General features: G+C 45.6%; 1 protein-coding gene and 1 pseudogene across 2 annotated transcripts in view; one reads left to right on the forward strand and one right to left on the reverse strand.

Moving 5' to 3' along the window:
* Positions 1–12,500, reverse strand: part of adamts10 (ADAM metallopeptidase with thrombospondin type 1 motif, 10) — a gene marked incomplete at its 5' end in the record, with an annotated part of 70,017 nt that overhangs the window by 29,666 nt on the left and 27,851 nt on the right. Inside the window, 4 exons of the mRNA XM_083647917.1 lie at positions 1,272–1,417; positions 2,889–2,996; positions 4,125–4,266; positions 7,269–7,415. Of these exons, the coding sequence (XP_083504043.1) occupies positions 1,272–1,417; positions 2,889–2,996; positions 4,125–4,266; positions 7,269–7,415 (543 nt within the window). The remainder of the gene's footprint in view (positions 1–1,271; positions 1,418–2,888; positions 2,997–4,124; positions 4,267–7,268; positions 7,416–12,500) is intronic.
* Positions 5,415–6,779, forward strand: LOC310786932 (tubulin gamma-1 chain pseudogene; annotated as a pseudogene). The gene has a single exon. The product of its transcript is annotated as a tubulin gamma-1 chain pseudogene (transcript).

Below are 12,500 nucleotides of genomic sequence, written 5' to 3' on the forward strand. Positions count from 1 at the left end.
TCTGCCCCACTCACTTCTTTTAAAAACCAACTCAAATCCCACCTTTTCAAGAAAGCCTACAATATCTGACTTCTACCTCCACCATCCTTTTTCATTTTGTAACGCCCATATTTGTATTTGTTCTGTATCTGTGTACATTTTCTGTTATACTGTATGTAAAGCGTCTTTGAGTCATTAGAAAAGTGCTATATATAAGTCATATGTATTATTATTAGTATTATTATTATTAAACAGACAATCAGTCCACTCAGTCACATCTGAGTGTTGGCCATCTGAGTGCAATTTAACAGGATCTAACCTCCATCACATCACCTGTTTGCAATCTGGCTGTCTGTCTGTCTTTTTATTGCCTTATTGTCTATCGCAGACCATCACTACAACACCTTAACAACCCCCCCCCCCACACACACACCCACACACACACACCACTACAACACCTTAACAAAACACACACACACCAGAGGAGGCAGCCAGCCAAACACTGTCAAAATGGCTGCCTCTGTGCTGCTGTGCGAAACCAAAGCAAAAGTGCAAGTGATGTTCAGAAGTGATACGAGAGAACATGAAACTGGTGAAATAATCTAAGAAGGTTTGTTACATTTTGAAAACTAGGAATTCGAGAAATTTGGCTGAATTTAAATTGAATTTAAATCAACTCAGGATTCCCATGGCAGCCATTTTTATATCACACTCAGGGTGGAAAAACCTCCCAGAAGACCAAGTTTAGCCCAGCTATTTCCTTCTGCTGTCTATCAAAATGCACATTATACAAACGTCGAACAAACATTGACCATTTCAGAGATTCCCAGCTGAAAAACAAAATGAAGGGATCTCAAGAGTCCTGAGGAATACAGATTAAAATTTGATTTAGCTAGTAGCTGACTAGCTAGTAAGCTAGCTACTCTCCTGATGCACCTAATTTAAGCAGTGGTTGAATCTAGTGCAAGGGCTCATGTCATGCGAGTTGGACACAACATGATGGTCTGGCACAGTCGATGGTGTCGTCCTGCACATGTCGGGGTAACACTAGTTTTACACCAACCCCCGAGTGTGAACTCACTTCAAAATGGCCGCTGTGGGAATAATTCCGCATTCGATTATAACTCCCACTTCCTACGAGGAAAGATGACATTAGCATCCATGTTTTTGCAACGTTGAAGCTCGAATGCACGTAGGTGAGAGATTGCGCGTTTCCCACGGTCCCACCTCTGACCATAATAAAGGAACGCAGCATAAGGTCAATGCATGGAGCAGAGGGAGGGACAGCCTACCTGGGGCTGTCACAGTGTCTGATAGAAGAGGACACGCCTCCTCCACAGGTCCTGCTGCACTCCTCCCAGGGCGACCACAGACCCCAGCCTCCGTCCACGCCCTCGGGACGCGTCCCGTACGCCACACACACCCTCTTGTAGCACCACTGTAACACATACACAAATACACATTTACAGATCTATTCACCTTATTCACCACGCCCACTTTTTCTCTCTTCCGCGTTCGACGCAACGTATTTGTTCTTCCGGTTCAGCGCTAGTTGGCGGCCATTTTCAAAATAAAACGTCAGTATGAATGAAGTTTGGCAACATTCAGAATTAAGCTACACTGCGGCCAACTTCAGTTACATGTTCATAGCGTTACTGCTGCGAGGAGCCGATGGCTGTACCCGGTCGGCATTTAACGTTAGTTACAAAAGCACATCGACAGTGTTTTCTCACTGCCAGTAGCCTACAGTAGGGTTTGACAGATAGCTAGTCCGACCGGTGTCAGCACAGCCAGCGCTCCCGGTCCTCGCTGCTCGTTAAGGATTTCCAATAGGCGTTATTCTGATAAACTGGTCACATATATGTTACGTTCTCACCCGACAAATATTAAAACTTTAAACTTTAAAACAGTTTGTTTGTTTTTTGCTTGAAAACAGCTTTTTGGCACGTCTAAATGACTGCGGTAGGCGTACTCTACTTCCGCGTTTAAAACCGGAAAGACGATTACGAAATGACATCATGCAGAAGCGTCCTTGTATGGGCAAAGAATAAGGTGAAAACAGAAGAAATCATGGCGATACACAAATAAATCTCCCCTTGGTCAGCCTTACACTGTTATCTATCACCAATCTGTGATGTGCAATGATGACGTGTTATTTCCTTCAATCTGCCTGGTCCACACAGTCATCAGTTTGTGATTTCCTACATTTCTCAGAAAAGCTTTCAACATCCTCCAGAGAGCGGGCGTGAACTTGTTGCATTCAGCTGTTTATACATGTAAGGTGGAGAGAGCAATAGTGATAGCAACTGAGCAACATAGAGTTTTACCTCATTTCGAACTCGGATTCTGACCGTACGCTCTGAGCAGCTTATAGCATACGGTGAGAACCCTCGTTCTCACTCGTAAAACCTGTGTTGTAGCACGGCCCTAACGTTTGACTTCATTTCGAACTCGGGTTCTCACCTTACGCTCTGAGCAGCTTATAGCATAAGTTGAGAACCCTCGTTCTCACTCGTAAAACCTGGGTTGTAGCACAAGCCTAACGCTTAATACTTCATTTCGAACTCGGGTTATTCTCAACCTTATGCTACCTTATGCATAACCCTCATGTTCTTCCAGTCCAGTCAAAGTCTCTTTGAGTCTCTTACTCAACAACTCTTACTTACATGTCTTGTGACTGCATTGCATTCTGGGCAATTGAGTCTCCTGTCAGTGGAGAAACTGGTCTCTTCCGCAATGGGTTTTGCAATAGTGAGCCTGGAAAGAATCCCTTGCTCTTTGATTCTGAGGGACTGATACCAAAAACCTGACATTGTTTTCTGAACAATCTTCTGCTTCTGCTATTGAACACATCGTCTATATTTGGCCGTTGTTTGTTTTTTAGGGTGGATTTCTCCTTTAATACTTACCCCCTTCTCGATGGTGTTGGTCTGACAGATGGTTCCCTCCGCAGCGGGAATGCTGCTAGTGATGCAGCGGTTGCTCTTGCTCATGCACCACAGTTCACTGCAGACTTCCTGTGTGTGTGTGTGTGTGTGTGTGTGTGTGTGTGTGTGTGTGTGTGTGTGTGTGTGCACGTGCGTGTGTGTGTGTATGTGAGTGAGTGAGAGTGGAGTACAAAGATGGGAAAGATAGAGAGAGAGAGATAGAGAGAGAGAGAGAGGGAGAGAGAAAGGGAAGGACAGAGCAAAAGAGGGAGACAAGTTGTCAGAGTGTTTCTATATAAACTCATTATAGAGACACCAGCGCGTGACGGAGGTGCTGACCCACGGCGCAGACGGATTCTTATTCGCCTCCTTCGCTGCTCCCTCTGGATGGTTATAACATATGGAGGCTACATTTTATTGTATACATATGCTCTGACCACATCGTATCAATGATAATGAGTCTATAAAGCGCTGCGCCGTTCCAGATGTGCCTTCGCTCTGCAGTTGGCCCCGTTAAAGTTGACCATCCGACAAAGCAGATGGTCTTCGGCGAAGGTGGTGAGGCCAACTGGGAACGAGACGACCCGTGTATAGAAGAAGAACTCCAGAGTCAGCAGTTTGACAAATAACTATCACTCAAGACTAAGACAGCAAAAGGATTGAATCATATCGGTTCCATCAGAAAAGACAAAGCCAAAGGTATGTCAGAGGAGGGAGGAAGACAGATGGTTATACTGCGGAGGTGGAAGATGTTCACAGCAATAGAGAAAGAAAGAAAGAAAGAAATAGAGAAAGAAAGAAAGAAAGACAAGTTTAAATGAACAAGCGATGTAGACACATGGAAAGAAAGAGAGAGAGCGTGAGAGAGAGAGAGAGAGAGAAGCTGTCAGAATATGTCAATATAAACTAATTATAGAGACACACCGGCCACAATGAATCACCTGAACCATAGAGCAGATGTCAGAAGGTGCAGAGAGAAAAAGAAAAAGTGTGAATGTGCTAAATATAGCCCAGAGACAGGAAGTGTAATAACAGAGAGAGTAGACAGATTGATGATGCAAAAGACAAACTACAAAGTGGGAAAAAACAGGAGAGGGAAGAAGGACACAGGTGAGCAGGAGATGGGATGAGAAGGAAAGAGGAAGGAAGGTGAAAGATGAATGAGAAGAGGGAAACAGGATGTAAAAAAAAAAAAAAAAAAAAAAAACGCTCACCCACCCCGTATTTACACTGTCTAGATTTGACACCGTACTGGAAGCGACACTGCTCGTCTGCATCGTAGGCCTGTCCCGGGGCCGTGGTGGGGTACACAAACTCCTGCTTGGGGGGAATGTTGTTCAGACAGGAGCCCATACCTGAACTAAAGACACCAAAAAAAAGACTGAGATTAAACTACAACTCCTGAGTTGTTTACAGGCAATATTTAGATGGACCCTTTGTTCTGAGACTAGTCCAGGTAAATCAGAGCAGGTGAAACTGGTATGTACTCTACTGTGACTAGTTCTTAGACGACTTTTAAGCCAAACCATCTGTGTGCTAAAATTAAAATGGCCAGACCATAAATGAACATGGGTGAATGAAATAAATAAATGAATAAACAAACAAACAAATAAATAAATGCATAAATAAAAAATAAAAACAACTACTAACCAATGTTGTAATATATACTCATTTCAAACAATGTAATGGTTAAGGATGATGTGGAATCCTATCTACAGTACTAATAAAAAGAGAAGTTTCTGTGTGTGTGTGTGTGTGTGTGTGTGTGTGTGTGTGTGTGAGTGAGTGAGTGAGCAGAGCCACAGCTATGCCGTTTTATGTGCGATCGGGCTGAAACTTTCAGGAAGTATAAAGAGCACCCATGCTGACGGAGCCTGATTTTTTAATTAGGGCAGATTAATTGCCCTAATTACCTAATTATTGCCCTAAAGCTGAGTCTACATGTATATAAGTTCAGTGATGAAGTCATCAGTGATGATGTCATCGCTGATGTCATCAGTCTGAGGTTATATAAGTGACTATCCCCTTCCTAGGCTTGCCCGCTGCCTGAGCTCGCCGCACACAGCTCAGCCGCTGCACGGCCTCGTACGCAGCTCGGCTGCTGTGTGGCCTCGCCTGCTCGATCTGCATGCGCAGCGCACAATGGCCTGCTCTATTGGCATGTGCAGCACACATTTGCTCAACTTCGCATCACTGATGACATCACGGTCACTGATGATATCACAATGCCTATGACATCACTGATGATGTCACAATGCCTACGACACCATCAGTGTCATAGTGTGTCATGTCAGATATACGACATCAATAGTGATGTCATAAGATGATTTTGGTACATACAGTAATGATGTCACTGATGACATAAGAACAACAGAGGCTGGTCCTGCAGCAACCCACTTCGCTGTCTCTCCAAATACCTTCCCGCTTGGTAACGACAACAGTCGTTCACCGTGGGTATCTTTTCTTATGGTATTTGGCTGGTCGGCTGGCTAGCTAAAGAAGAAAAACATGCCTCGAGAAATCATAACGCTTCAACTTGGACAATGTGGAAATCAAATTGGTTTTGAGTTCTGGAAGCAGCTGTGTGCAGAGCATGGCATCAGCCCAGAGGGGATTGTTGAGGAGTTTGCAACTGAAGGGGCCGACAGAAAGGATGTATTCTTCTATCAGGCCGACGATGAGCACTACATCCCTCGCGCCGTTCTTCTGGATCTGGAGCCCAGGGTGATCCAGTCCATCCTCAACTCCCCGTACGCCAAGCTGTACAACCGAGAGAACATCTTCCTGTCCGACCACGGTGGAGGAGCCGGGAACAACTGGGCTAGCGGCTACTCACAGGGTGAGAAAATCCACGAAGAAATCTTTGATATCATTGACCGGGAGGCGGACGGCAGCGACAGTCTGGAGGGGTTTGTCCTGTGTCATTCCATTGCTGGGGGGACGGGCTCAGGGCTGGGTTCCTATCTGCTGGAGAAACTCAATGACAGGTACCCAAAGAAGCTGGTGCAGACTTACTCCGTCTTCCCCAACCTGGATGAGATGAGTGACGTGGTCGTGCAGCCGTACAACTCACTGCTCACCCTGAAGAGGCTCACCCAGAATGCAGACTGTGTGGTGGTGTTGGACAACACGTCCCTGAATAGCATCGCCACAGACCGACTGCATATCCAGAACCCGTCCTTGTCGCAGATCAACCAGCTGGTTTCCACCATCATGTCTGCCAGCACCACCACCCTGCGCTACCCCGGATACATGAACAACGACCTTATCGGTTTGATCGCCTCCCTCATCCCCACACCCCGCCTCCACTTCCTTATGACTGGGTACACACCGCTCACCACTGACCAATCGGTGGCCAGTGTGAGGAAGACCACCGTGCTGGACGTGATGCGGAGGCTTCTGCAGCCCAAGAATGTAATGGTGTCCGTCGGCCGAGACCGACAGGCCGACCACTGCTACATCGCCATCCTCAACATCATCCAGGGAGAGGTGGACGCCACGCAGGTGCACAAAAGCCTCCAGAGGATCCGGGAACGTAAACTGGCCAAGTTCATCCCGTGGGGTCCCGCCAGCATCCAGGTGGCCTTATCCAAGAAGTCCCCTTACCTGCCGTCCGCCCACCGAGTCAGCGGCCTGATGTTGGCCAACCACACCAGCATCTCCTCTCTGTTTGAGCGGACGTGCAAGCAGTACGACAAACTGCGTAAGCGCGAGGCCTTCCTGGAGCAGTTCCGCAAACAGGACATATTCAAGGACAACTTGGACGAGCTGGACGACTCTCGCGAGGTGGTGCAGCAGCTGATAGACGAGTACAGCGCCGCCACGCGACCCGACTACATCTCCTGGGGCGCGCAGGCAGGGGCAGTGAACTGACTTCTTTGCCAGTGATGGTATGACATCATTGATGACATCACTGATGACAATCACCTAATTAAAAGATCCAACTCCATCAGGTCACCCGCACGGGTGCTCTTTACACCCCCTGAAAGTTTCAGCCCGATCGCACGTAAAACGGCATAGCTGTGGCCGGCACAAAAATGTATTTTGAGTGTGTCCCAGAGCACCACTGTGTTCCAGAATTCAGACCAGGGGACTCAAACTCCCAGGAGGGGGGAATCTAACCCCCCACGGGTCCACTAGTAGTTATTAAAAATGAGAATACCAACTGTCTTGATCCGTCCACAACTGTAATTTCAACTGAACAAAATCGCTCCTTCAAGTCAAAACAAAACCACACTATTGTTATGGCCTGCAAGCAGTTTATACATGTAGCAACATGGTAATCCAAGATACGTTTCCTTTGCCAAACCTCTAATTATCAAACGATTTGTTATTGTGCGGATATCTGATAGGCTGACTCACTCCAGGAAGTTGGTGATGTAATCCCGGCTGCAGGCGGACCAGACAAAGGGGTTGGTCTTCATGGTGATGTGGGCAGCCATCAGCTTGGCCGTCTCCTGGCTGCGGGAGCCGCAGGCGTTCCCCACACCGTCATGGTTCATCCCAAACCTAAAGCCCAACATGACACGGGGACATTTTGAGGCCATGTGGACGGGCAAGCAGCATGCGTGACAGGATGACAGGAAGAGTGCAACAAAAACACGGTGCGGGGGACAAAAGTATGAATTACCATGGCTGTAAAGACAAAGACTTGAGGAATAGGGGTAGAAATATATATGGTCAGATGACCAGATCGGATGTAACATTATCATTAGGGCTGAACGATTTTGAAAACAATATTGAATTGTGATTATTTTTGACTGATATTGCAATTGCTATGATTTGCAGTATTAGAGAGAATGGTAATTTTCACCTCATTATTCTCATTTTCATTGAAAAAGGTATTACCGGTACATTTATTATGGTGTGGTTTTTGTGATGTGTCAGATGTGTCGGTCTGTAGTATATCATGTGGAGGCCAGCACATCTCTGCAACACAATATTTTATTTAAAATGGTATTTTGACACATTTCGCCTTCAACAAATATTGCGTCTCCTGCAATTTGAAAATTGTAGTAGGCCATAATGCGATTTTGATGAATAAAATAAAATAAAATACATTTAATTAATATTAATTGTTCAGCCCTAATTATCATCATCATCATCGGCGTACAGCAGTAACGTTAAATCCTGGGCCTTGGGACCCAGACACCTGCTCGTTTTCATTCTATCCATCAAATTGTGGGACTATTTAACACCTGGAACGCCAGGTGATCGCAATTAACTGCAATTGGCGTGAAGTGAAGCAGTAGTAGTGCGAACCACAGGCCTGGAATAAAGATAATGCAAAGTTCGGATTATTTGTTATATTTAATGTGTCTAAGAAATGATTCGTCCGCAACTTGACACGGCAAAGGGATGAACTCATATCCTGGCAATTTATCATATTTGTAGGAAGAGGCCGTATTTGTTTGTCCCAACCTATGGTCCCAACTGTTTCATCACAACAGAAGGTGATCATACTTACAGGAGCTGAGATTGAGGCATGAAATAATCATCTTCTCACCTTCCAGTGGAGTCATCTCTGACACAGTGAGTGTTGGCAATTGGCTTGTTTAACCCATTGATACCTGATGCAGCATTTGTGTGTATATCCCTCATTTGTGTGTGTATCCCTTTAAGACCGTGAACCGCGTGACGCGGTTCGCGGTCTTAAAGGGATACACACACAAATGCTGCATCAGGTATCAATGGGTTAAACATGGCAGTATTTTTTTCATGTGGGCACCCACCAGAAACGGGCCTGCACCCAAACTGAGTGTAATGCTACAAAAAACATTCATATGACAGTTTAAATTAACTGATGATTGTGGTGGGGCTGGGGGATATCTGATGGTGTACAAATATCACACACACACACACACACACACACACACACACACACACACACACACACACACACACACACACACACAGACAAATCACACAACACACATGAATCCACACACTATTAAAAAGGCAGTCATGTTGTCTAGACAGCCTGGAGAGCTAAGCACTCAGCAGCCCGTCGTGCAGTTCAAAAGCTACCTGCGCTAACCATTAGGGAAGCAGGACAGCGATGGCTCCACCATCTGTCCAAATACCTCCCAGGCCTGCATGCACGCATCGCTAAATGGAACACTCAATTACTCGCAGAGAATACGCCACTTCCCCAAATATACGCAGAGGAAGAAAGCCGACTCAAATCAGAACGCTCTTCCACCGGGACGGAGCCGAGGAGATGTGCCTGTGATTTACAGTGTGGCTGACAGAAGTAACGTCTGCAACGCTGATAAATATGTGTGAGTGACAAGAGTGAGTAACTGAGGCGGATCAGCTGGTCGCTGTGTGCCAGGACAAGCAGGCGAGTAAAACACTGTTTCCTAGACAGAAAAGCCAGACAGCCATGTCCAGGTGCTGAGGTTGAGCCCTGAGAGATATACTGTACCCGCCCCCACCCGTAACTTGTTCCACTGGCATATAAATAGCGTATGACTTAAAGAAAAATATAAAGCTAGTAACACATTCCCAATGGATGGAAATGACTCATAGATTACATACGGTAAACACTTTCTGGAGGTGTGTAGAGATGTACTCTAAGGACAACCTCTCTGTGGTGGGTGGGGTCAGCGCTGACCATACCTGGATAAAAGATACTCTAAAGTTTATAGACTGTATAAAAGTATGGATGTTGCCACCGTGATGCCACCCATTGGTTTCTGGACTCGCATTTTGAAGCCTCGAGTTTTGCATTGTGACCGTCGCCATCTTGGTTTTCTTGGAGCCAGAAGTGACCGTATTTGGACGAGAAGAGCCACAGCGCTGCCTGCCATTAAAGTCGAGCTGAACCCAAAAATGACTTTTCTTTTCTTTTAGTTCAAATACCTGGGTATGCGGTGCACCTATTTAATGATGTATGCAAACAAAATCACAACAATCTCATTTCTTTAGTTTTTCACACTTTTTCACATTTCATTTTTAAAGATTTCATTGATAACAGTAATGTACAGTTTGCTGACGTCACCTAGTACTATCAAATTTCTACCCCATTTCAACCAATCATATCACGACATGCAGCTGTCAATCAAATATTCATTTCTGGATAATTTTCTCTTCCAAATGAAGTAGAAAATGGCGCCTAGTGCCTGTCATCTGGCAGAATTCCTATCCCATAAACTAACTACTAACTTGGCCAATTGTTAGAAACATGAACAAACAACAAAAACTATAATCTCTAAGAATGCAAAGAAATGTAACTGGCTCGTTAAAACGCGCATTCCAGGGATATCGTATTTACAGCAGCGATAATGGCACGCGCATCCGAGAGCTTGGTTGTCAGGGGTCGCACTTCGGAGATTCCAGGCCGACGTGCTGCACTCTCCGCTCGGCAACACGAAGGCAGCTGGCTGCCTGCGCCTCGCTGAGCTCCACTCCTCCCATCAAAAGGCTCTTCCCGAGGGGAACGCCACAACACACTGAATCACACTCGATTTGGAGGCGGAACATGCCAGGATTGGCCAAAGCCCAATCCAGTCCCCAGAATTGTCAAATAAAATCATCGACATGATACTATGACCCGCCTCTCAACCTGTCATCTTAGACAAACTATGTTTTCTGAAACACGGACTCATTATGCACGTGACGAACAGGTTCAGTTCGACTTTAAGTCTGTGATCGTCGAGCTGCGCGATCACTGGACAGGCGACCTGTCAGTCACACCTCAAAACATAGTCTGCTTTTACTATCTATTTTCTATTTTACTCTAAATTGGACCATACTTTACACCATACTTCATTGAAGAAGACTTGAAACTAGGGATTGAGACCATAAATGCATTAGGAAAGTGTTTGCTGAGGTAATAAACCAAGTGAGAAGTAGGGTCATTTTCACATTCACTTCTATACAATCAGACTTCTCTTTGCAGTCATGGATGTATAAACAGGTGAGTTATATAAAAATTCACCCCAGTCGAAAGGTGAAAATATCGCTTTTTTTTTTTTTTACCAGGCTGCAAACATGTTTTCTGCTGTAAAGTTGGGCATTTTAACATGGGGGTGAATGGGGAATGACTCCCTTTTGCAGCCAGTCTCAAGTGGCCATTTAAGGAACTGCAGTTTTTGGCACTTCCTCGCCGGTCGCATTTGTCAGAACCGGAGGTTGGGGCTTGTCTAAATGACCAATGTGATATTTTATTGATCTCTCTTGGGGCATTTTCTTTTCATTTGACTACAGAACTGCAGCCCTGCAGCTGGTAGACTCTACCAGCTGCAGGGCTGCAGTTCTGTAGTCAGTTCTGTAGTCTACCAGGTAGAGAGGTTCACTGCCTTGCTTAAAGGAGGACTTACCCCCTAGATATGTATTAGAACAGTGATTTGAAAATACCTATGGAAAAAACCAAGAAATGACATATGCTCTTGTCTATACTGGACTCTTTGGCTGTGTTGAAGTCCAGATTTTTTTTCTGAAATCGACGCCATTACAGTTTGCCTATTGCCTCAAAAATAATTTATTTGAGAGGGGCCATATCTGTATAAATATCAACAATTAGCCAACGCTGGTGGCCTGTATGGAAAGAGCTTTGCTCAAAATGGTTGAAAGTTATATCAATTTGGTAATTCAGTGGCGAACTAGAAATTTAATTATTTTTCTGCATGTAACTCTATGGCAGTGTGTTAAACTACGTTACGAGAGCAAAGTGGCATGGGCTCGTTACAGCAGCACACCGCACAATACGACAAACCCCCCGTTCTGGGGTAACACAATGCGAGATTTCTCTACGTCATTCCCTCGTCCAAGTTGCCATATACTGTAGTCCCTTTTTCATTTTAGTTTGGGGGCTTTTCGTGATTCTTGTTAAAAGTTGTGCAAAAGTTTTTTCCTCTCAGCGCAGTGCAGGCTGCCTGCGCCTCCTCCCTCCTGCCAGACCCCGGCTGCCGAAACAGCCTGCTGCATGCATGGGGCGCTTGTAACCTCACGGAGCAACAAACAAACAGACAGAAATAGCTGGTGTGCGATTTAGAGAATACAGTCTGAGATTGGGTACAGGATTGAGGGAATCCCGCATCTGTTTGCGAAGGTGCGACTGGACAGGACGCTTTTCACAGACGGGCACAGTAGTCGGAGCGAGGCGAGTGTCTCTCAGGGCTACTCAGGGCAGAGCTGCAGATCTCTCCTTCTCCTCCGCGCATTCAGTCTGTCCAAAATCATTACCGATATAATCTCAGTAGGAGGGATGCAGGGAAATATGATAGTAGCCGATGTGTTTAGAGAAGCTTTGTCACGTTGTCACGTCGTAGTATAGCGTTATATTTTACATGTGCGCTAAACTGCGACCATATTTGTTTGCGGAAATATCAGACTGCTCTCTCTGCTGCTCTCAGAGCACAGAGAGCCCAGCTGCTGCTGGCCTGCTGCGCGCGCCCGCGGAGCTTGGGGCTCGTCCATGTAACAGTACGACTCTCGCCTGCCTGGGCTGGAGACAGTGCTTGCAACTCGGACTGATAATATAAACATCATCATTCGAGCTTATCCAGGTAAGATATCAATAAAGTAATGACACATTCAGCGGGAAACTAACTATAATTAAGACATGTGCCAACTTTGACAACGTTTGGT

Source organism: Poromitra crassiceps, assembly GCF_964638095.1.
Source record: "Poromitra crassiceps genome assembly, chromosome: 12".
NCBI classification, from domain to species: domain Eukaryota; kingdom Metazoa; phylum Chordata; class Actinopteri; order Beryciformes; family Melamphaidae; genus Poromitra; species Poromitra crassiceps.